Genomic DNA, 25,330 nt, shown 5'->3' with positions numbered 1-25,330 from the left:
TCTCACTTCTCACTCGACAGAGATTGTTTGGAACCTATAGATTAATTTGGAGAGTGTTGACATTTTAACAATAAGCCTTTCAATTCATAAACAAGGGAAGACTTTCCATATATACAGATCCTTAATTTCATTCAACAATGTCCTGCAGTTTTCAGTATACAAGTCTTAAACTTTTTTTGGTTAAATTAATTTCCAAGTATCATATTCTTTCTGTTGCTAATGCAAATGGAATTATTTTCTTTATTTTATTATTTCATTTTCAGATCGTTTATTACTAGTGCATAGAAATAAAACTAATTTTTATATATTGGTTTTGTATCTGCAATTTTGCCAGACTCCTTCATTAGCTCTACTTTTTTTTTTAAGATTCTTTAGAATTTTCTATGTATAAGATCATGCCATCTATACATAGAGATGATTTTACTTCTTCCTTTTCAGTTTGGACAATTTTCGTTCTTTTTGTTGCCTGAGCACCCTGACTAAAACCTCCAGTACAGTGTTGAAAAGGCGCAGCAAGAACAAACAGGTTTGTCTTATTCTTGAACTTAGGGAAAATAATTTCAATTTTTAACCATTAAGTGTGATGTTACCTGTGAATTTCTCATAGATGTTCTTCAACAAATTGAGAAAATTCCCTTTTGTTCCTAGTTTCCTAAGTGTTTTTATTTTTAATTATTGGAGGATATGGCTTTTTCCACATCTACTGAGATGATCATGGAGCTTTTCCTCCTTTCATTTTATTAATATGGTACACTACATTGATTTTAATATGGTGAACCAACCTTGCATTTTTGAAATAAATCCCACTTGGTCATGGTGTAAATCTTCATAAATTGTTAGACTCTAACTTCTAGCATTTTGTTGCAGATTTTTTTTCATTTATATTTATAAGGGATATTATTCTATAGTTTTCTCTTCTTGTGATTGCTTTGTCTGGCTTTGCTATCAGCGTAATACTAGCATTACAGAATTAATTAGGAAATGTTGCCTCCTTTCTATTTATTGAAAGACTTTGACTGGTGTTAGTTTTTCTTTAAATAATTAGTAGAAGTCATCAGTTAAGCCATTTGGCTCTGGGATTTTCTTTGCTTGGATGTTTTTGGATTGCTAGCTCAGTATCTTTATCTGCTATAGCAAACAAAGAGATCTATAGGTTTGTTCACACTTTCTATTTCTTCTTGGGTCAGTTATGGTAATACGTGTGTTTCTAGAAATTTGCCCATTTCATCTAAGTTTCTAATTTGTTGCTATACAATTGTTTATAGTACTCCCTTATAATCTGTTTTTCACCCTGTAAAGTTAGTAGTAATGTCCTTTTTCATTCCTGGTTTTGATAATTTGAGTCTTCTTTCTTTTCTTTACTTGGCCAATCTAGCTAAAGGATTGTCACTTTTGTTGATTTTTCAGAGAATCAATTTTTGGTTTTATTAATTTTCTCTATTATTTTCCCATTTTCTATTTTATTTCTATTCGAAGTTTATTATTGTTTCCTTCTTAACTGGGTTTAGATTGCTCTTCTTTTTCTAATTTCTAATGTTGGTGGTTAGGTTATGAATTTGAAATATTTATCCTTTTTTAATGTGGCCATTTATAACTATAAATCTCCCTCTAAGCACAGCATCCCATATGTTTTTGTGTGTTTTGTTTTGTTTTTTTTTTCCTGTTTATCACAAAATATTTTCCAGTTTTCTTGGTAATTTCTTCTTTGACCCAGTGGTTATTTACAAGTGTGTTGCTTAATCTCCCCATATTTATAGATTTTCCACATTTCTGTTATTATCTTCTTATTTCTTTCTATTGTGGTCTGATGACATAAGTTTATTATTTCAATCTTTTAAAAGTTTTGAGACTTCTTTTGTGGTCTAACATATGGCTGATGCTGGAGAACATTCCATGTGCACTTGAGAAGAATGTTCATTTTCTATGATTGGATGGAACGATGTATATCTCTGTTAGCTCTCATTGGTAATACAGTACTGTTCAAATCTTCTTTTCCTTGCTAATGTTTGTTCTAGTCATTCTACCATTATTCTTCAATAATGAGTAAGTACCATTATAGTTGAATTGCGAATTTCTCCCTTCTGTTAGGTCTGTTTTTGCTTCATGTATTTTGTTACTGCTGTTAGATGTATATATGCTTAAAAATCTTATCTTTTGATTGATTAATCCTCTTATCATTATATTACATATGTTTCTCAACTTACATAAGGTTATGTCCTGATAAATCCTTTGTAAGTTGAAAATATTCCTAAGTTGAAAATGCCTTTACTGTATGTAAGTTATTGACTATCATAGCTTAGCCTAGCTTAACTTAAACATGCTCAAACACGCACATTAGCTTATAGCTGGACAAATCATCTAACATAAAGTCTATTTCACTATAAAGTGGTGAATAGCTCATGCAACTTATTGAATATTGTACTGAATGTGAAAAATAGAATGGTTTTATGGGTACAGAATGGTTGTAAGTATGTCATTTTTTACCCTTGTGACTGTGTGGCTGCGTGGGTGCTGTGGCTCACTGCTGCTGCCTCGCATCACAAGAGAGTATCACACTACATGTCACTAGCTGGGGACAGGATCAAAATTCAAAGTACAGCTCCTACTGAATGCATATTGCTTTTGCATCATTGTAAACCTGAAAAATCGTAAGTCAAACCACCATAAATTGGGAGATGGGGATGATTGTAAATTAACATTAGGAGAGATTCAGTATATCAAGAGTAGAATATATTTTAAGAAGTTGTAAATGTTTCTATCATTACTCATTGAGGTTGGATCAGTAGATATGTTGGGAAATTGGTAGAATTATACTTTGGAAGAAAAAAGAATGCAGAATCACAAGCAAAACAAGTTTGGACATTGTCCAGGCTTTGGGTAGGTAAAGCCCTGAACAGAGACTCCAGGGATCTAAACATGAGCATTCGAATAGATGTGGTGGACTCTGGCTTGACTTTGCCTTACCCAGATTCACGGGTCTTAAGACTTCATTCTTTGGTCCTGTTTCTTCCAACTCTTCACATGAATGACATTTCCCCCCAAACCTAGCTACCTTAGGTACTTCAGTATAGTCCAGTTGGTACAATTTGTAATTCTTATTTTTGCAGAAGGACCTGATTTAGTGTGAGATCTGTGGTTCAGGGACAGATGGGTGGTAAGTTTATCATTTTAGGTAGTCTGCTTGGTATTTCTTTATCAGTATCAGTATATTTCTTTATCAGACGTTTAAATAGTGACAACCTTCTTGGGAAAAGAGGCTAAGAAGAGTTAGGCGAGGTACTAGGCACAACAGGACAGAGTTTGATTCTCAATACGAAGAGTGCTAAGCTTGAAGGAAAAAAACCCAGCTGTGCAGAGAAGAGGTTAATAGAATGCTGTAAGCTAGTGGATATCTGTGTTCTTAAAATTCACTTTTGGCACGTCTGTGTTATGTAAATGTTGCTAATTCTAACCCACTCATCATGGGCATGAATACAGTGGTCTGCAACCCATTAAAATGCTGATGCCCAGGCCTCCATATTTATTATTATAAGAAGTTCTGTGTCTGGGACCTGCACCCAGGCATTTTAAAAAATGCATCCCATGGGTTTAGGCAGCAAGAACTGAGAACCACTTTCATAGTAGATTACCTGTTCTTTCAGGTCTGATTTAGAAAACGAATGAGACAGACATTGAGCGGGATGTATTAAGTATCTCAAGCTGAGTGCAGTCAGCAAAGCTACTGGCTAATTGATTGTTTAAAAAAAATCCATTCACATTTCTCATAAAATTAACAATATTTTAACTGTTTTTTTTTTGTGAAAACAAAACCCCCAAGAGATTGCTCTAATTGTTTCCACAGTATTTATTTTTATGTAATTTAATTTATTTTGAGGGTGTGGCATTGTGGCAATGGGGTATATACTGATGCTATGGTGAAAAGTGAAAAAATCTCAGATGGGCTTTACCTGAACATAGATAAGAAAAGTTGTTTTTTTGTCTTTGTTTATTTTACTATTTATAATTTGAAGAATTATGACACCTGATATCTTGAAAGCGATGAAGAGGAAAAATTGTGTTTTCATATTAGCTGTCTGCATCATATCAAGCAAGAATAAAAAGAAAATTGATTTCTTTGCTAGCAGTCTCACGGATACAGTAACCTGTTTTAATGAAGAAAATAAGGAAAAATTTCCATCACCTATATGCCAACATCTGACCAAAGGAAACTGTGTGAAATGGAAAACCAGTAAAATAAGTTGGGGGTGCTGCTTAATTAGTGTGAAAAATGAAAAGATTTTAAACTTAGATATTAGACTAGAAAAAAATGAGGATTTAAGTGTCACCTCTTTGGCACCTTTGATGATGTGCATCACAGACTATATTGGGGGAAAAAATCTTATGAAATTATAATTGGGATAGCAGATACATGAATAAATAAATAAACCAATAAAACAAAACATAAGTGGATGGATGCTGGATGGATTTAAGAAAAAACAAATTGTTTTTATTGTGCACAAACTATATGTTACAAAGTTAATTGTATACAAAGTAAATATGCATGGACCTACTTTTCCAGCCTCTACAAGCCCCTTTCACCCACATCTTGCTTACCGTCCACCCTAGGTTCAGCCTTGTCCCAGTTTTGAGGACTGATCTTGATCTCAGTAGGAAAGACTGGTGGATCTCCACAACAGTACTAAAGTCTTCCCTGATCGTGGACTGACCCTGACCACTCATGGCCATTCTAATAACTGTGCTTCGTCTTCTCTGCCATGTTTCTTTGATCTTTGATCTTACTAACCTTTTTGTGAAGTTCTTCTAGAATTGAGTTTCTATTTATCAAAATAAAACTTCTCTTGACAGTTGAGTGTCTTGCCCCAAACTGAACCTATTTGAGTAAGCAATGTTACTTTCCAAACAGACCGTCCCTTTCAACTGCAGCTAACAGTTTGGTATCTGGCCATCCTCTGCATAGAACAGAAGTCTTATATTCAGCACATTCTCCTTCTGAAATCAAGCATTAGTGTTTGGTAATCCCCACAATCAAAGTCCTCACTCAAAATTCAGCAAATATTTCTGAATGGCTACTATGATTCTTGCACACAAACACCTGAGAAATATTGTCCCTGCACTTAAAAGCACCACAGCTGAAGAGGAAGACAGATACATGGACATGCAATTTTAGTATACACTTGGATAGACATAAGTAAGAGACAGTAAAAAGGAGAGAGTGATCAGCTTTGACTGAAGGTAAGGAAAAGATAAGAAGCGATGTTTGAGCTGGAGCTCAAAGGGTAGCCAAAAGCCCCGGAGGTGAATGAAGAGGGAGAGAGAAGCCAATAGAGAACTTCAAGGAAGAGAAAACACTTTGCACAAAGGCCCCTAGGAGCGGGGCACATCTGAGATGATTCCACTTAGGGGTATCTTGATTTCCCATAACTGAGGGGTAGGTGGGCATACTTTGCCTTCAATTTTCAGTGCCTTGAGTTAAAGTATCTACTTTTCATTCTCTCTTCAAGGGATGTATACTGTCCTTCTCTGTGCTTAGAGGTCTATATGCAAATAGGAAGGGGCCTCATGATTCATCATGGCATACCCAACATCTCTGGGGTCTGTCCGTCTGAGAGTAAAAGACACTTTGAAAAATACTTTACTTGCCTTTCTCTAAAGAAGGAATTCTTAAGGGAAGAGTTTCTGAGGGGGAAACAGTTATATTTTTTGGGGAAAACACATGCTATAGAATAATAAAATTTTATATTTAGAACCTATAATAGTTACTAAGCTATTGTTTTACAGACTCAAATACACCCTACCATTACCAATAATAAGGTGGATACATTGATACATTCTGTTAATGTCACTCAGCCTCTTTCCCCAGTTCAACAACATTTGCTTAATAAGTCCATGTACAAAGTAGCCACAGTGACACAAAGATGGAGGTCAAGCATGGGTTCAATAGCATCGCTTTCCTTCTCACAAAGGCTGATCTAGCTACCACCATCAAGGAGTGCCAAATCTGCTAACACCAGAGATCAGCTACGAGATTCTGGTAAAACAACAGCCTTTTGAAGCAAAGGATAATTCACTCACTTTGTACATTGAATATATTAAGCTTCTATCATCATAAAATATACCACCACTGCTTTCATCAGAATAGATGAATATCTGTATATGGATTTACATTCTCTGTGGGCACTACTTCTGCCAGCACCACCACACACGGACCCAGGAAGTGTTTCTTCATCGTCACATTATCCCACTGAAGATTCAGTTAGGGCAACAGCTGGAGGAAAACAACCTAAAGAGTTGTGATCTTGTCTTACAAAGACAGTATATGCTTTGAATTACTGACCAATATTTCCCCCATGGGCATTCTCTACAGGTGCTAGAAATAAGTGGAAATGAGAATGTTCCTTTCACAATAACATCTTTTAATCCACTTCTATATTTTTTCCCTGTCACCACAATTTTGAAATTGTCTGATTTGTAGATACGATTTTCCAAAATAGAAGAACTGCCTCCACTTGGGTACATAGAAACATTGCATAGAATTGGAAATTTAACTGGAGAATATTTTAGATCTTCAATCCTGAGCATATGCTTACAAAAGGGGAAAATGGTATTGGTTGCTGACACTATGCTGAATGATACTAATTATCAAGTTATGTCTGGGTTCCTGCCACACGGTAGTATAGGAAACACTCTGTAAGAAATTGAGAGAGTTCTCTGGGGAGTTTTTAGTGTTTCTATATTCAACAGTAAAATTTAATGGAAGACTACAGCAACCAAAGAAAGGCCAAATAACTCAGAATTCAGATCCTCTAGGAATACACGTTGGAGGCTAAATAGCCAGTGGGTGGACTCTGCTAGTTATTAACTGGTGTTTCTCAGTCCCAAAGATGTCCTACTCTGCTCCTCTGTGTGATCCTCAGGCTGAAGCTCTGTTAGCCGCTTACCTCCTTTGCTAGCTGGACCCTGGACAGACACCGGCAGTAGACTAGAAGTTCGAGGGACTTACTCCCTTTTGTTTCTTTCACCAGCTGCTCTTTACTCTCAGAAGGGCAGCAGAGCCCAGTCTTCAGCTTTCTTATCAGCACTCTCAGAATCGCCGTCATTTCCTCTCAGAAGTTTCAACATAAATTGGGCTATGTCCTCCCAAAGGAGTCTGAGAGCGAGTTCTGTAAGATGCTGCAGGACATCTGAAGTGTCAGTACCAGCCGATGAGAGCCTCCAACTCAAGAGGTTTGAATTCCTGCTCCACGAAGCCGCTCTTCTGACATCAAAGTAGCACGAGGGACCTGTACTGACTGAACAATGTCCCCTCACTCTTCTCATCTTTCCCCAGCCCTAGAGGGGCTACTGCTTTCTCCAGTTCCTCTCTCTGTATTCTTTCAGTTTCCTTTTTCGCTTTTTAATTCTCTAATCTGTTTAACCTATTATTTGGATTAAATTATTTCTGTTAAGGTAACTGGCACTGTTTCCATTTTCTCTCATGGAATCCTCACAGCTGATACGAAACACACAAACACACACTTATGCACGTGTGCACACACACACACAAATCCCTGTCATTTTCTATAATAAACTACAGAAAATAAAGTTCTTTGCCATGAGTTAATTTTTTTGGTACAATGTTAAGAAAAACCTAGTCAGTAATTATAGAGCATACTTTGAAGACATAAGATAGTACCAGAAATACTTGAGATGTATTTGGTTTCATACATTTTATAGAAGAAAATGTATAGTCACATACTCAAATTGTTCCAAACATACTTATGAATTTTTCAATAAGAGAAGCACATATCTGCTTTAAATTAAATTAAACTTAAAAGTTGAATTAAAATTAAAAATTACATCCCTGAGTTGCACTAGTAAAGTTCCGAGTGCTCACCAGTCACATTTGCAGACCTAGATCATCAGCTTTCTCACTCGTATTATTAGACTGTGATGACGTAATAACATATGGATGTAATTTTTGAGTCATTTGTGGAAGTTGCATGATGCCAAAGATCAGAATACAAATAAAATACCACTATTCGATGGTATTTCCATTTTGGTCTTTGTTCTGACTTTACACGTGCCCACAGGACTGACCAGGAAGTGCTGCACGGCTCTCCCACGTCAAACCCAGAGTACTAAGGGTGCACCACAAGAGCGATTCTGGATGGAAAATGGGACCCCAGCAGCACTTGAGCCTTTTTAAAAAATTTCTTTATTTCTGAGCCCTGATACTTACTTATGAATTTTGATTCTTAGGTCTATACCACTCTGATTCAGCAGTTCCTCTGACATCAGTTCTGTCTCTGTATCTGAACACACATTTACGTCTTAGTTATTATCCGCCGCTCTCTCAGAATCTGTTCCTCACTCCCTATTCTTTGCCCCAAGATTTTAACTTGACTGCTTCTGTCTTGACACTTACCACTGACACTAGTATTGCCTTCACTTTGTGACTGAGAAGAGAAGATTATTCCTTGTCAGCAGTCAGGTTTGTTTCCGCTTAAGAGGCAAAAATGTTGCATGAGAATGTCATTCCCAATCGAATGGTAAGAAAAAGTCATAATTAAAAAAGCAACATATTTCTGCCTCATCCAAGAGCTGGAGTCAATATGAAACCAGGCAAACTGATTCCAGTGGGTGACAAAACATGTTGAGGAGAGACAGGATACGTGAAGTGTTTCAACGTTGGCAGAATATGAGAAGAAAGGGTAAAAGCCATAATACTGGGGAAGAAGGAAACAGCTGAAATTTTAACAAATCAATTAAGCTGTATGTGGGCTGTGGAACAGTTTAGGATTCTTGAGAATCCAAGACACAGAGAAATACATAACCACTTTTGTGTTCTTTTCCCCGGGCTTGGCTGGACACCCATGGAAAGATGGGGAGGCCTGCCTCGGTCAGAAGGGAAACAACTGGACCCAGAGAGGCTCCCCTGAGCTCCTGAGCACAGGGTGTTAACTGGCTGCTGGCTCAGGATGGGCTGGAAACCTGCTCAGACCACAGATCTTTCTTTCACACTAAGAAAAGACATCAGCTGCTGGGAAGTGCGAAGTGTGACTTCACAAGCCATCCTGGGAGCTTCCCGGGTGTAATCTGAGATCGGCCCCCGAGTTGAGGGCAGGGAGAGACAGCAGAGAGCGGCAGACCACTCCAGATGGGTAGGTGGCAGTTTTAATGAGCAAGGGAACTTACATCTGAGCCTCGTCTTAGGTAGCTGTAAGACCAGTAGATCCTGGCACCTGCCCGCCAGAGTGTTAAAGGTTGGTAGAGAGGTCTTAACTGGGTTCAGTAACACACACTGTCCATACGGTCTCAACGGTACCTCTCTCTCTCAAGGCTAGTTTTTTTTGGTACAACTCCCTGTGGGAATGAGTGGTAGGCAGACTGCACATTCCAAGGACAGGGAGGAGGTTAGGAGCCTCCGATGGGCCGGGTTCATCTATAGACTAAAGATTACCATAGATGTCTCCAGCTGTGTTCTTTCTTTCGGGTTCCCTACTCCAAGATCCAACTACTTGGCAACCTCTCTTCGATGTCTAATCACCAGATCGAGAAAAGACCATGATATATCCAAAAGATATCTCTTGACTTAGTTTTCTTTACTCAGGGTATTCTCGCCTAGTCATTTCTGCTTCTGTAAACAGCCCCATTGTCCTCCCTAATGCTCCTAATCCTCTGATTCCACCTTTTTTTTTTCAGCCTCAGCTGTATCTGTATCATCACCTAGCCCATTGACATGTTTCCTGTTGGTTTTCCCTCTGAAATACGCGTGGACTCGGTCTTATTTCCGACAGCTCCAGTGTCACCCATGCATGGTTGAAATCACTGTCTCCCATTGGACCAGTGCGATAGAGTAATCCAACGTTCCTACTCAGTTCTCATCCCTATAATCCATTTACCTCCACAGTCAGGAAAAGTTTCAAAAATGTCAGTCTTCTTAAAATTATTTCAGTACCCTGATAAAATCATTTAAAGTCTGTCCACTGTACTTCGTCCTCCACTGATCTCTGCTCGTCTCTTCAACCTCATCTTGCACAGGTTCCCTTGCATTTTCCCTCTAGCTTTCTGAAATACTTTCTTGAAAAGTTTTCCTGTGACTCACCTACTAGGTTCATGAACCCAGTGTCAAGTTATAGCTCACTTTCTTGGAGAAGCCAGCTGTGAGTAGTTTATCTAAATTGGGGCCTTTCCAACCAACTTTTTAATAAAATGAATATTTAATATCACACTATAATGCTTAATTAAATGTTATGTTTATTTCTTTACTTCCTGGTTTACCTGCTTTCCCCTACTAGAATGTAGGCATCTTAGTGGCAAGGATCTTGTCTGTCTTGTAATTGTGTGCTAAGAACTTTAAAATGTATTTATAAAAATATCATATAATTATCAAAGCTACAACTTCAGATACTACTAATATTAGCAGAATTATATGGCTGAGAAAAGGAAGGCTTAGGGAAGAATAAGCAGCTTGCCAGAGATCACGTAGCTAGATGCAGCAGCCTTGAGATTCAAAATGAGGTGTGTCTGATGCTAAATTCTGTGATCCCAATCACATGGTTTATTGCTTCCTGGTCTCCTGATTTCTGGCCGTGTGATTAATTTTACAGTCATGTTCATCCCGTGAACCTGATATTTGGTACTATCTCAGCAGGCCTGAACTTTGGATCTCTAAGTAATTATGGTGACTTCCCATAGTCACACTGTTTCTGCCTTCCTTGGTTAAATACCCACTGTTACGTACTCCATTCTGCCTCTAGAAGCCCCTACCCTGCCCCACAAGGCTTTGAAACACTCCTCCCTCTACTTTGTGGAAAACTGTGTCCTTGGGCAGATTACCCTCTCTGAGCCCTAATTTCCTTATTTGTTAAATGAGGAGTTTGATTATGATCTTAAAATTCTATTTCAGATTTAAAAGTTCAGCAAAAATGATAACTCATGTTTCTTTATCCTCTTTCATTTGGGATTTTTAAGTTATAAAGATTTTAATTTAAGCAATTTAATTTTCCTAGGACTGAGACACATTAATCCTGCAGGGCCGGGAGATCCCCGCATCGTAGGAGGATATTCATTAGGTTATTAGCGACAGTACATGGCCTCTTCACCAACTAACCAAGTGCAACAACACTTCAGTCTCAAGTATTTAATGATGGTTTCCTGTATGCCAGCATCTCTGGTAGGTGCCTGAGACCGTGTTTAGATGCCACAGATGATCAATACACAGACACTGCCTTAAAGGAGCTCAAGATCGAGTGGGAGAGAAAGACAAACCTACAAGTAAGCCTGGCCAAAGCAGACTGGTGTCAGAGCTGAATCCGATGACAATAGCAACAGGATCGGGAGTGACAACATGGGTAAGTACGACTATACTGGTGTAACTGCTACTTGCTCTAGGGAATTAGTTAAAGGGACCATTTTTAAAGGTAGTGAGAATCTAACAGTGTGAAGAAAGCTCAAGAAACAGAGAGGTCCCCCTCTTCCATTCCCATCTGATTCCAAGCGGAGATTTAAAGAAATTTCTCCAGTTTTTGAGTTCACCTCCTTTCCTAACCCTGGGATTTCTGGTTTTCTGAGCAAGCTTCAGCCTTGCAGTCACCAGCAGGCAGGCAATCTGCTGCTCATTCCTGAAGCTCCAGGGACCTGCCTGGACTATCTCTGAGCTGCCAAGTTGGCAAGGCATCTGGCTTGCAGGCATGTGTGTTGGGGCAGCCTTCTCAGCAGGATGGCCCAGGGGAGGCGTGGGGAGTAGAATGGAGGGGAAGCCTCATCGGCAAATACAGCCAAGCAGTCATGCCCAAAGATGTAATTAACCTGCAGCTGAGGAGTAAGGCAGGCCAGCCATGCCTGGACCGGTGTGCTTCAGGTTTGTCCCTAGCTGGGATTCCCATGTGCTCAGTGGCAGGCTACAGGGACACCGAGGAAGTGTTGATCCTAGGGAATAAACAACACTCCAACCTATTCTTTCTTTTAGGGTGATCATTCTTCAACCTTCTCTGCTTGCCAGAAAGGTTTTTTACCCACACCCCCAACAAATCCGACAACAGCTGAGTCCCTTGTCAGACCTTAATCTGAATAGCAGAGAAAAATAATTTTAAACTATGAATTGGACTTATGTGTTTGTCAGTTACCCATTAATCATAACTAAAAGCATGATTAAGCTGTCACTAAGAAACCCGCTAAAGCCCTGTAATTGTACTAATGCATTCTACTGTCTTTTCTCCAAAAACAGATTACCCAGAGGATTGTAAAGTCCAGAAAGAATCACGGAGCTTAAGATCAATGCATTCTTTTTACAGATAAGAATACTGAGGAACGAAGAGTTAAAGACTCTGAAGCTGTAAATAGACAACTTAATATAAAAGATAATATAAAAACAAGTAACTTCTGGAAACCAAGAAACATACCATTAATATTTAAGTGATAATCAACAACTATAGAAAATATTTGCAATGTTTGACAAAAGAGGCCAAATAAAAATTATATCAAACCTATACAATAGAGCAATAAAAAGGCAAATAAACCTAATATAAAATAGCAAAAAATGTAAAAAGACATTTTAGAAAAAATATAATTAATCTATAACATGCATAGGAAATAGAAAAATTCAACTGAATATTTTTTCTACTTTTCAGAGTAGAAAAAATAATAAGTTTGAAGACATCTGGCATAGATGAGGGTACAGGGTGGCAGACACACTTCCTTCTCTATTTGTGGGAATGTAGCTGGCACAGTCATTTTGGAAGGCAGTCTGGAAATATCACCAAATTTTAAATGTGCTTAACCTCTCACCTTTCAATTCCAATGTGAAAATTTTTTTCTTTAGCTATATTCACAAATGTTCACAATTATATATATAAACTTTGTGTAATAAAAAAGAGAGAAAATAAACAACCAAAGTGCTTGTTAGTAGTGATCAAGTGATTACTAAATAATGGTGCATTCATACAATGGAATTCTTTTCTTTTAATTGATTTTTTTAAAGATAAACAATGATAATTTTTATTACCATCGTGTGTTAATAACACCTTAATATTATAATAAAATTAGTGATGACCTGGTGGAGCCCCTAAAATCTGTCTTAAGGTGCCAGCATGTTCCAGGATATGAGGGTACTAACGAAGGCCAAAATTTGAAAAGTGAATTCTGTTTGACCTGGTTTATAATAAGTTTGAAAAACAAGTTATAAAATTTGTTTAAAAATCCTGAAGTGCCCTCAATTTTGAGGGCCTTATTGACTAGGTTTATTGCTTACATCCCTTGCCTATAATAGAAAGGACTGTTATTATTTTTTCTTTCTAGATAGCAAAGATTTTGTGTTTAACCAGAATAATTTCCTGAGCTTTGTGTTGACTTTATTATACCCTTGACAATTTAAGAAAGAAAAAAAGATCAAAGCTTTCTTGTTCCCCACTTAAAAGAACTAAGATTCTTTATAATCCTGTTACCTTATTTTTTTATTTTAAAATGTTTTGTTGACATCTTTGATTAAAAATGTAATGAAATATTGTTTCTCAGGTAGTCATAAACCTATCTTAATCGTGTTCAAGTTTCCTCTGACAAATACTTTGATTTTTGCCTTGCTCCAATCAGATCCTAAGTACAGAAAAGGTTAAATAAATCTTGAAGAATATCTTTGTGATTTCTTGGAAAGTTCCTGGAAAATCACAAAGATTTGTTGTCTCACCTTACAAAAAGAGACATGCTAGAAATAATTAGGTTCACTGATGAGTTACATGGGAAGGGTACTCAAATGAGAAGAGCTACTCAGCCTTCCTGGGTGAAACTTGTATAAGTAAACGTCATTAATAAACATAAATATTTTCTAACTTACATGCTTTATGACAAGTTCCTAGAGATTCACTGTCCGTGATACATTTCTATTTATCAGAGGCCTGATGGTGCTTTGCCTGATACTAGGCAACAGCAGTAGAGTGTCATCAGTCATAATTTCAGTTATTTAAAATGTTAAGTAGGCCACAGCCATATTTATCTCTTTTTTAAAAGACTTTTTAAAGAGATTCTTTAGACTCACGACCAACTTGAAAGGAAGATACAGAGGTTGCTCACTTACTCCCTGCCCCGACACATGCACAGCCTCCCCCGTTATCAAGACCCCCACTAGAGAGGTACACCTGTTACAGCTGATGAATCTACAATGTCCAGCACAGTCACCCAAAGTCCACAGGCTACCTTAGGGCTCACTCTTGGTGTTGTACATTCTATGGGTTTGGACAAAAGTATAAAGACATATCCATCATTATAACATCATATAGAGTTTTTTCACTGCCCTAAAAATCCTCAGTGTTCTATATTTTCATTCCTCCTGCCCTCAACACTGACAACCACTGATCATTTTAGAGTTTCCATAGTTTTGCTTTATCCAGAATGTTCCATAGTTGGAAACATACAATGCATAGCCTTTTCAGACTGGTTTCTTTTGCTTGGTAATAATATTTAAGTTTCCTCTATGTCTTTTCATGGCTTGATAGCTCATTTCTTTTTAGCACATAAAAGTATTCCACTGTCTGGAGGTACCACCATTTATTTACCCATTTATCTACTGAAGGACATTTTACTTGCCTCTAGGTTTTGGAAATTATAAATAAAGTTGCTATAAGCATCCATCTGCAGGGTTTTGTGTGAACATAAGTTTTCAGCTCCTTTGGGTAAATACCAAGGAGCACAACTGTTGGACTATATGCTAAGAGTTTGTTTAGCTTCATAAGAAGCCGCCATACTGTTTTCCAAAGTGGTTGTACCATTTTGCATTCTTATCGGAAATGAATGAGAATTCTTGTAGCTCCATGTCTTCACCAGCATTTGGTGTTGTCAGATGTTCCCAATTTTGGCCTTTCTTTTGAGTGTAGAGCAGTATCTCTGTGTTATAATTTGCACTTCCCTGATGACATATGATATGGAACACCTTTGCATATGCTTATTTGCCATTGTATATCTTCCTTGGTAAGTTGTCTGTTAAGACTTTGACCCATTTTTTAATCAGGTCCATTTTCTTATTGTTGACTTTTAAGAGTTCCTTCTACATTTTGGAGAACAGTTCTTTATCAGATGTGTGTTTTACAAATATTTTCTCCCAATCTGTGGTTTGCCTACTCATTCTGTTGACATACAATGGATTCTATAAAGCTTTCAAAAGGAAAGGGATAGATCTGCATGTATTGATGTAGAAACATACCTAATACAGATTATTAAGTAGAGGGAAAAGTACAGAATCACGTGCAAATGCAATTTTGTGTATATAAGACAAATATTTGTTTTTCTGGAAATACAAGAGCAGAATGGTGATATGAGATTTCTCTTATTTTGTTAATTTGTTCCTTTCTCTACTTTTCTAAATTTTCTAAGCCTTTTTTAGATGGTAGAATAATAGGTTTTAGGAAATTCTCCTCAATTTTTTAGTATGTCTATGTTTTTAAAAAATATTTTATATTTAAAAGAAAACACAAACTAAAAATTTTTAATATCATTTTTTTAAAGGGAGTATTTCAAAGAAACCAAGAACATATCAGTTCCCTCAAATCTGATCCTAGTTTCTCAATATTTGCTTATGGGAACTTGTTCTCCAGACTGGTTAAATATTTTAGAATTTCTTCAGTTTACTTTCCTCTGTCTTATGATTTGCCTATTTTGTTCCCTAAGTATGACATCCACTTCCTTACCTTCCTGTCGTGTCTGTAATTTCTTCTCATCTTTAAGAACCAATCTAAGCATAGCCTTCTCTAGAAAGCGTTTAATTTTCAGGACAGAGTTAAGCTCTTCCCTCTGGAGTCATACGCCTCTTCTTTTACAGACAGTGCTACATTGCTACATTTTTCCCCCCGTCTTTTTTTGAAGGATGGTAAGCATTGGGAGGTCAGGCCTTTTTATTCATTTCAATAAATCAAAAGGCATGGTACCCAGCATGGTATCTAGAATATAGTAAGAACTTAATATGTTTGATGAATGAATGAATTTTTAATGAAAATGCTCTATCCTTAATCTAAGAGCAGTCAGAAGGAAAACTCAACTTTGGACATCCAAGGAATCCTCCACCGTGGTTAAGAATGTGGCTCTGTAGTAAGACTGCACCGTTCGACTCTCAACCCTGCCCTTTACCAGCTGTGTGACCTTGGTACCATCATGGGACTTCTCCATCTCTCTGTTTAAATCTATAAAGTAGAGATAATACTAGAACATTAGAGACTTGTGGTATGTGGATTAAATGAAATAAACCCTGTAAAGAATTTAGAACAGTGCCTATCGCATAGTAACTCTAAATACATATTATCTTTTAAAATTGTTATATTAGATCCATTCTCTGATATTTCTTTTTTCCTTTTTTTAAAGTTAAAGTTATTAGAGAGAATTTTGATTAGCTTGTGTCTTTATTTGCCCAACAATGGCACGTTCTGGCTGCAGACTGACTGGCCATCGGAATCGCATCACTGTCTCTGCATGTGAGCACTGAGGCTTCCTTCCTTGCTGGACGCCAAGCTTCCATTTTCTTCTTCACTTCATATTTCCAGTTTGTGCTGGGTTTCAATGAGGTAGGAGTTATGCTCCTGTCTTGTAGGCCTGCTGTTCTTCAGGGCTCCATTCATATATCATCCTTTTTATGTAGCTTTCCAAAAATGTCTCCTATCAGTGGGCATGAATTATAATGTACTATGCTTGTTTGCTTGTTTACATTTCCCACTAGACAAAGCTTTCTCAGGCCAGTGATCTTGCCTCATTATTCTGTGTCCTTAGTGCCTAGAACAAGGTCTAATGGTCTAGAAACACACTAAACATCTTAAAACCTGTTTACCGCATTAAATGACTTGTGTTTTACAAGACTTGAAAAAACAATTTTTTTAAGTTAAAATGGCTTCTCTGTAGCTGTGGTAAATGTGACTTGCTAAGGGTTTTTTGAGTCATTTGTTTATTTGATAGAAATTTATATTATACATCTACTAATTACATGTTAGACAAAGCACAGAGAAAAGCAAATATAATCCAGGCCATGGGTCTTGCCACTGAGCAGCTCACTGATTAGCGGTAGAGACAAAACACAAACGAGTGACATAGTAAATAAGAACAATGTAAATGATGTATCCAAAATAAGAAGCAGAGAGAGAATGTGCTGTGAGTTAACGGGTGGGAGCAGCAGTGTGCTGGCCGTTATTTTAACAACCACCTCTCTCAGAAGAAAAGCCTCGATTTGCAGCACTTGCTAGTTCCCTGCTGTAAGTACCGTCTCCAATGCTAGTTTCAAGCTACACCTTGAGGTCACTAAATGCAAAGTTGGGAAAAGATGTATATAATTTGATCTCACTAGCCAATTTGGGCTGGCTCCAACACAGCCTTGGATGGAAGAGATGGTTTTAGATAGGCATGGTCTGGTCACTCCTCATGGAGGAACTAAAAATCGAAACTAGTCTTGACGACACAGAAATTAGGTAAGTCAAGGAGAATATGTTCCTGATTTGGAAAGTGGTAAATCAATGCACAGCAGCAGTAATGGATGCGGAATATTCAGGCAAGTGAACTCAGCACACAGTATGTGCTCAATAAATGTATTTGTGAATAATTGAACAGTGGGAAATAGACCATCTGATTGGAGAAACGAGTCTCTGTAAGAAAAGACTTGAGAGGAAGGCCCAGGTGCCTCGTATTTTGTGGCATCCACAAGTCTCCCTCCTCCCTTCCAAAGATGCTTCTTCCTCCACCTCCATCCCCAGCATTTTTATCAGCTTGGCTGCGCAGGCTAAACGAGAAACTACTTTGACATTTGCTTATTATGCTGGAGTCACTTTAATAATCATACGGATATCTAATAGTACAGGATTAACGGAGAATTCTAAGACAGGAGAAAATCTTAATTTTCAAAGGTGGGAGAGTGGCTTCTGAAAGCCGTATATCTTCATAATAGCTTTATCTCTGCTAAAAAAAAAAAAAAAAGGCCTCCAAATCACTGAATCAAACTATAGCATCTTCCATAAACATAGATCTAGGTGGACTAGACAAAGAATAACCTTTTTCTCCTACCTGATATATAAATATGAAACTCTGCGGTTTGCCAGGAGTCAGCAAACATTTCTACACAGGGCCAGAAACTAAGTATTTTCTAGTTTGTGGGCCACGTGGTCTCGGTTCAACGTTGCCATTGCAGCGTGAAAGCAGCCAGGGACAGTATGTAAATGAATGATTGTGGCTGTGTTCCAAAAAAAACTTCATTTACGAGTAAGGTGATTTGGCCTGCAAGCCACAGTTTGCGTATTCCTTGCTTGGAGCATTAAGGTATGGAGAAGACAGATTCTTAAAAGTTCAGAGGATCGCACTAAAGATCACAAAACGTCACAAGGACAATATGATATAAAAGTGACTCAGTAAAAAGAGTTCAACTTATCTGTTCTGGTAAGATGTTTCTTCCAGCACCCTTCCCTCCCATCTTTATGTACAGGTATAGGTGGTTATGATGTTACATTGCTATCATAATTTTGGTACTTATGTACTTTCTTAAAAACTCATTTCTAAATAAACCTGACTTGGTATATTACATAATTTTTATAATATTAGAGTTGCCAGGAAGGCAATAAAAATCTGCCTAATAATCTTCCTGGCTAGTGGTCACTTATTATGTGATATTATGTCCATGTTCCTCAGAATATAAGTGAGGTGGAAATGGTGACAGCTTCACCCTTGCATCCATGGATGGACACTTAGGTTGTTTCCATGTCTTAGTCATCCTAAGTAATGCTGCTGGGAACATGAGGGTGTCCTCAAGTTAGTGTTTCTGTTTCCCTTGGATGTACTCCCAGAATTGGAATTGCTGGTTCATATGGCACTTCTATTACAATTTTTGAGGATCTTCCATGTTGTTTTCCACAGTGGCTGTACCAGTTTACAATCTCACAGCAATGCACAAGGATTCCCTTAGAAAAGGGAGAACCACATCCAGGCCAGCATTTAGCGCTTATCTTTTTGATGATGGCCATTCTAAGAAATAGGAGCTAGCATCTCAGTTTGGTTTTAATTTACATTGCCCTAACGACTGGCAATGTTGAGCATTTTTTACGAACCAGTTGGCTTTTCCTATATCTTCTTGACATCTACTGCATTTAAAACCAATAAACACATAATTTATGAAGAAGTGCCAACCAACCTGTCAACAAATGCATGATGAAGAAGGAAAATGGGATCGTTGGCAGATCCCTGCACCTGGGACATTGTTCCATTCATGAAGATGTGCAAGGCATTGTGCATGCTGCTTTGAGAGGCATCTGCTATCCCAGTAAGTGGACTAGCAAATCCTGTTGGCAAAAAGAAAATCGAAAAAAAAAAAAATTAGTTTGTCTTCATGATGGAAAATCTAGTGATTTTCTCATTTGGTTTACGACTACAATTGAAAGCCTGACTCAAAGTAGTAAAATCAATCATGAAATTCATTCCGTATTGGGATTCTTCACATTCTACGTGCCCAGTGAGTATTTAATAAATCTTAGTGGAATTGAATGGTATTTATCTGGTCACAATGGACTGATTAGCCAGCTGGAATAGGCAAGCCAATCTGTGCTTCCATCCCGTTGCTTCTGCCTATTTTTCCTCCTTTAGATCCTGAAAGGTAGTAAGACCCTTTTATAATAACCAGCACAGCCATTCTCAGTTCAGTGTGTAACATCACTTAGAAGTAGATCTTTCCAGCCAGTCATGCATCCCCTTGCTTTCCAGTTCTGGTGATTACTTTAACTCTTGTTTCTGGTTCCAGAGAAAGCATAAAATTTGTGACCTTCGACATTACAATTCATCTGCAACAGTCTGGAGGACATCAGGTAATGTATTTGATTTTGTAAAATATTCATTTCAAAATTAAACAGGCCTCCATTAAATGGCTCCATTAGCTGCTGGGAGTAATAATTATAATTTTCATAACATTAATTGGGCTGAATGCTTTTTGTGACATAAGACCTTCAGCCTTTATAGCAACTCTGTTGATCAGAAATTATCCCCATTGGAAAGAAGAGAAAACTGAGGCTCAAAGAAGTTCTGAGTTTCCCAAGCCTACACAGGTAGTGGAAGAGTTAGGATATTAACCCACAGCGTTTAGATTTCAACATCTGAGCTCTTAATAATTTGTCGTCTCTCTCACACACTCCTGGGGAAGAGGCAGAGTAAGATACCATTTCAGAGTCCATTCAGGGAAAGGACAAAACATAAGCAGATCTCAGATTCAGAACCAAAGTGAACAGAGTTAAACTGTAAGTGGGCACAAAATTGAGGAAATATGGTCAAGGACATATTACTAAATTTCAAAATTCAGAAATATCAAGAAAGCAGGAACTATAAGATGATGATGATGATAATGATAATAATAAGCAAGAAACAGTGAGGCAGTAGGACTCTGCAGGAGAAGTCTCATTTCTTCTCACACCGTTAGGATTATTTTGTTGTCAAGCTCTTTGTTTTTAAAGGTGCAGCTCTTGACTTTTGCATTTGAAGCTTTGTGCTCTCCCACCATTGTGGCTCACGGCATTTCTGCCCCCTCACGTATGATTTTTTTCCCCTTCTTTTGATTTTTTTGTACTCATTCTCAGAGATTATACTGAATTTGAGTCTCTCTGGAAACTTAGCCCAAGAACACACACTGCTCTCCCCTTTGAACTCTCCTGTCTATGACAGCTTTTGTGATTATATATACATGGCACTTACTATGTGCAGGATTTTTTCTAAAGGCTTAACATGATGAATTTCATATAACCTTTGGAGTAATTCAACAAATAAGGTACCTTTAAAATCTCCATTGTATAGGCTTGGATAAAGGAGTTTAGAGAGGTTAAGTAACCTGTCTAAGATTAAAAAGCAAATTAGAGAAGTTAAGTTTGGAATACAAGCCTGTTTTATTTCAGAGTTTAAGCTCTTAAATGCAATGGTTCACTGTCTTTTCTATGTAGCAATAAATCACATGTCATGGAGGCAAACGTTCTGTAGATCAATGGTCTTCAAGCTTTTATCTTTGAGTGGCACCAAATGAAAGTTTTAAAACCACGTTTCACATACACTCATATATTTTTAAATAGATTCTAAATTGCTTTAATCATAATTACAAATCATTTCAGAGGATAAAAGTTCAGGTATAGCTATTGCAAATAGTATAAATTTTTAAATAAAAATTTAATATCAATTTATAAAAATGTACCCACCTTAATGATTTGATATCAAAATACCTAAACAAACTCTTTGATTATGGTCTAAAATTTTATAGGATTTCCTTTTTTCACTTGATCTCATGTTTTTATTCTATTTTCTCATGGAAATATACCCAAATGTTATGTAAGTTATGCTTGAAATATGTTTTTAAAAATTCTTTAGCCTATAATACTTTCCTTCAGCAAAAATATGTGTAAAAGTTAAAATTACCTTTGAAAAATTTCATGTGACCATTACTGTAATCTTCTGAATTGCTATCAGTGAAAATTTTAGTAATACAAAACTTATTAGAATGTCATAAACATATTAAATATCTTACAAGGTACATTATTGTTAAATATAAAATGTAAAATTTCATTGAAAATTTATTTAATAACATTCATGAAAGATTGTTAATTTAAAATTATTTCATGTACCCATGGATGGATATTATGCATTGCTAGAAAGGATAAGGTTCAGCATGAATTCTATCCTACATTTTTAAAGGTAAATCAGAGTCCTAAGAAACTTTATTCTCATAAAAAAACGAGATGGTAATGAAAAGATTTTTTATGGGAATTTTACTTAATTATTTGAACTCCTTTTCAGTTATGTATGCTAAAAATGATGTAACTGATTCAGCATCAGAATAATTTGGTCCATCAGTGACAACTCAATCAAGAATTCTTTGATGAAAACAACCTTACAAATTATGAATTTATTTACAAAGCACCCGACCTTCAAGAAGTTTGCTACCTGGTCATTAAAATCATTTACATTAGCGACACTGGCACCAGTATCTTGAGTTCTCCACTTGTTTGGTACCTTGTAAGTTTTACCCCACCTGGAAATGCACTGTGATGAGAATGGATTCAGAGGTATGCCTGTCTTCTGAAAATTCAAAGGGAGATTGTAAAAGGGAGGTGGCAAAGGAGAACCTTCAGGAAACTTTTCACTCAGATTTTAGAGAAGTACACAAGCATACACTGCAGAAAAGTACAGTTGGGAGGAGAATCCGGAGATCAAGTTCTTTAAAAATCTGTGCCACGTACCCTTTCGAGAGTCTTAGTGAAGCTGTAGTTTTGTGTCTGTCCTAGTTTGACGACACTGCTAGAGAGAACAAGATTTGCAGAACTAAGGAACCTGGGTTGAAATTCTGTGTTACTTACTGAAAGCATTACCTTTGTCAAGTTATATTTTGTGAGTACCGGTGTCTTCGTTGGTAAGAGAAGGGATAATTAATTCCATCTCTAGGACTCTGGCAATGATTAATTTTGATCGCAGGTGTGATGCACCTCGTATAGAATCTGGCACAGAATGAATGTTTCCTGAGTAGCAGCTATAACTTCTATAAGTTCATTGCATTTGATAAATGAGTGCCTATGATGAGAGCTGATAATCAAGAATATGGGACATGACCACTGCTGAAGAGCTTCTTTTGCCACAAATGTCCACCGTCAGGGTTCATCCCAGCACCTCCTCAACCCCATTTCTCTGCAGAAACCTGCTGGCTGCTTGCCCTCATCCAACATGAATGAGATGCTTCGGGGTGATGCTGGGATTGCCATTCTAAGAGTGATTCCAGCAAGGCCAGGTCTCTTTCCTCACTTCTTTCACTAGCTTGCCAGATGTTGCTCCTAGGAAAGTCTCCAGTGTTGTTACGAAGGACGTCTGATTGTAAGAAGCACTTGGGGTTTGTCAGAAAACCTTGTGTTATGTTCTCAGAAATAGCCCAAAGATACAGGTGCAACAAATACCCAACTTCTTTGTGATAGATACCAGATAGTTGATATAGACAGGCTGATTACATTAACAATTTTACATGAACTCTGTGTATCTTGTCTTTAAAAGAGACTGGAAATGCCTCAGAAATAGGGACAAAAACCTTGGCTTTGATTTTCCATAGTTAAAAATAGAGCCTTGCCCAACTTTGTGTTCTTTCAAATACAAAACAGTAGAAAGCGGGTGGGAAGGCATAAAGTTAGGAGTCTGAGATTTGCAAATGTTAACCACTATATATAAAAATGGGTAAAAAAATTTTTTTTTCTGTATAGCACAGGGAACTATATTCAACATCTTATAATAACCTTTAATGAAAAAGAATATGAAAACAAATACATGTATATGTATCCATGACTGGGACAGTACACTGTACATCAGAAATTGATACACTGTAACTGACTATACTCAAAAATAATAAAATAAAACAAAATAGAAGAATAGGAAATATAAAATATTTCTCAGTCCTTCACTTACACCGTCCTATAAAGACTGGGAGTAGAAAAGGTAACACTTCTCTCCATTAACTCTATAAAGGACCTTGAAAGAGCTCTACTCTACTACTTGTTAAGTGACAAAACAAAGAAAATGTCACGTACGTGAATAACATTACAATGTGAATAGATTACTTTCTATTTTACTTCTTCGTGCAAGTCCTTTTTTGGCTGGTAGGTTACCTTGAAAAAAATAGAAATGGTCACAGCCACAGCAGTAGTTTCTCTCACTGAGATTTGATTCTCTTTTGGAAAAGCAAGTCAAAGAGGAAATTCTAGGCACAAATAATAATTTATACATCAAACTTATCAAATGCCTCTCGTGTATATCATCTCATTTAAACCCCAGGGCTACTTGTGATATGAATAATATCATTGTCCTCATTTTACAGATGAGAAGACGTAAGTTTACAGAAGTTAAAAAACACCTAAATTCGAGCCAAAAATTGAGACAATCAAGGAACTGAACATGGCTCTATTGATTTCAAACCCATGCTCTTTTCTGTACACTAGAGTTGGGTAGTGCTTACACTGACTTGCTGACACCCCCTTGAAAATCTCTTTCAGTTAAGCAACGAATGAAATGAATTTAGTGACCTGCTCTTTTCATCCACTGAAGATCAGTAAGGAACAGAACGTATTACTGCCTCTCTCCTGTCCAAGGATTCCCCATGGAGGGGAGTCTAATAAGCCAGCAGGGAGCTTGTTAGCAATCACAGATGCCAAGACGGCTCGAAGTTCTTCGTGAAGGGCAGTGACAGTTGCCCGAATTACTCTGTGTTACGCCTTCAAGTCTCCGTGCTACATTCCTATGGGAAATTAATAAACACAGTTCCAGGCTGATGATAACAACAGGAAACGTCAACTTGTCAATCCATGCCTTTTCCTCCTTTGTTTCTTCCCCAGTAGCACTCCGGAGAGTTTTCATGTTTGTTTGTTTGTTTTTTAATATTGATGCCTAGCTCCGACCCCTGGAGATTCAGATTTAATTGGTACAGAGTGAGGCTCAGGCACTTGGAGTTTTAAAAACACCCCAGGTGATTCTAAAGTGCAGCCAGGGTTAAAATTCCCTGATTTAGGCAAAATTGTTCTCTATCCTCTAAACTTGAACTCACACTTTAAACACTTTACCTCTGAATATAATATTTCCTTCAACTGAAATGTTCTCTTCCTGTATTCTGACAGTCCAAAAATGCTTCTGCCTTTAAAATTCCACATCATGAACTTCTGCCTTGAAATATTGTCATGTTGATAACTGCTCCAATGTGTACCCTTGAAAACGATGTTTTAAAAAATTGAGCAACTACTGTGTGGCAGGCACTGGGGAGGCATTTTCACACATATCGTCTTACTTAATTCGGTATGCTCCTTGCTAGGAAGCTGAGCAGTAGATGTTGCACTTTATCAAGCCTGTTGGAGTTTAAAATGTGAACAAGTACATGGTTAAATCTTCAGAACAGAGTGTGTTTAATTTATTTGATTTAATTTTATTTTAAGAGCATCTCTAACCTATTTTAACAATTCATAGAGTTTCAGAGATTTAATTGGAGAAAAGAAGTCTAAAAGAAGATTAAAAAAAATGTACATCAGCGCATCTAAAGATTGAAGAGAAGGAACTGTTAGGCCCTAGGCCCCCTGGCTATGTTCCCTCTAATTCACTCTCTAATGTACAACTTTATTCTGGAACTATGAAGTGCATAGCCTCACAAGGTTACACACAATGATTTTATGAGGTTGTATTTAATGGCTGAGTACTTCTAAAAAGCTTGTAATTTAAACTACTTGTGGCAGAAATATAATACTGTACATTAAAAATAAAAAGATTTTGGATATAAGCAAGTCCCTCGGTAAAAGGGAAGCATTAATTTCCACTCCAATTTCAAGTTTTCTCAAATAAAATGCTAGCTAGCTCCACA

At 37.3% G+C, this 25,330-nt stretch overlaps 1 protein-coding gene across 1 annotated transcript in view; it reads right to left on the bottom strand.

Annotated features, from left to right (window-relative positions):
* Window positions 1–25,330, bottom strand: part of TYR (tyrosinase) — a 66,825-nt gene that overhangs the window by 20,118 nt on the left and 21,377 nt on the right. The window contains exon 3 of the mRNA XM_010973375.3: window positions 19,121–19,268. Coding sequence (XP_010971677.1) covers window positions 19,121–19,268 — 148 coding nt within the window. The remainder of the gene's footprint in view (window positions 1–19,120; window positions 19,269–25,330) is intronic.

This window comes from Camelus bactrianus, chromosome 10 (genome assembly GCF_048773025.1).
Source record: "Camelus bactrianus isolate YW-2024 breed Bactrian camel chromosome 10, ASM4877302v1, whole genome shotgun sequence".
Lineage (NCBI taxonomy): Eukaryota > Metazoa > Chordata > Mammalia > Artiodactyla > Camelidae > Camelus > Camelus bactrianus.
The sequence above is the reverse complement of the archived record's forward strand: the minus strand, read 5'-3'. Positions and strand labels throughout refer to the sequence as shown.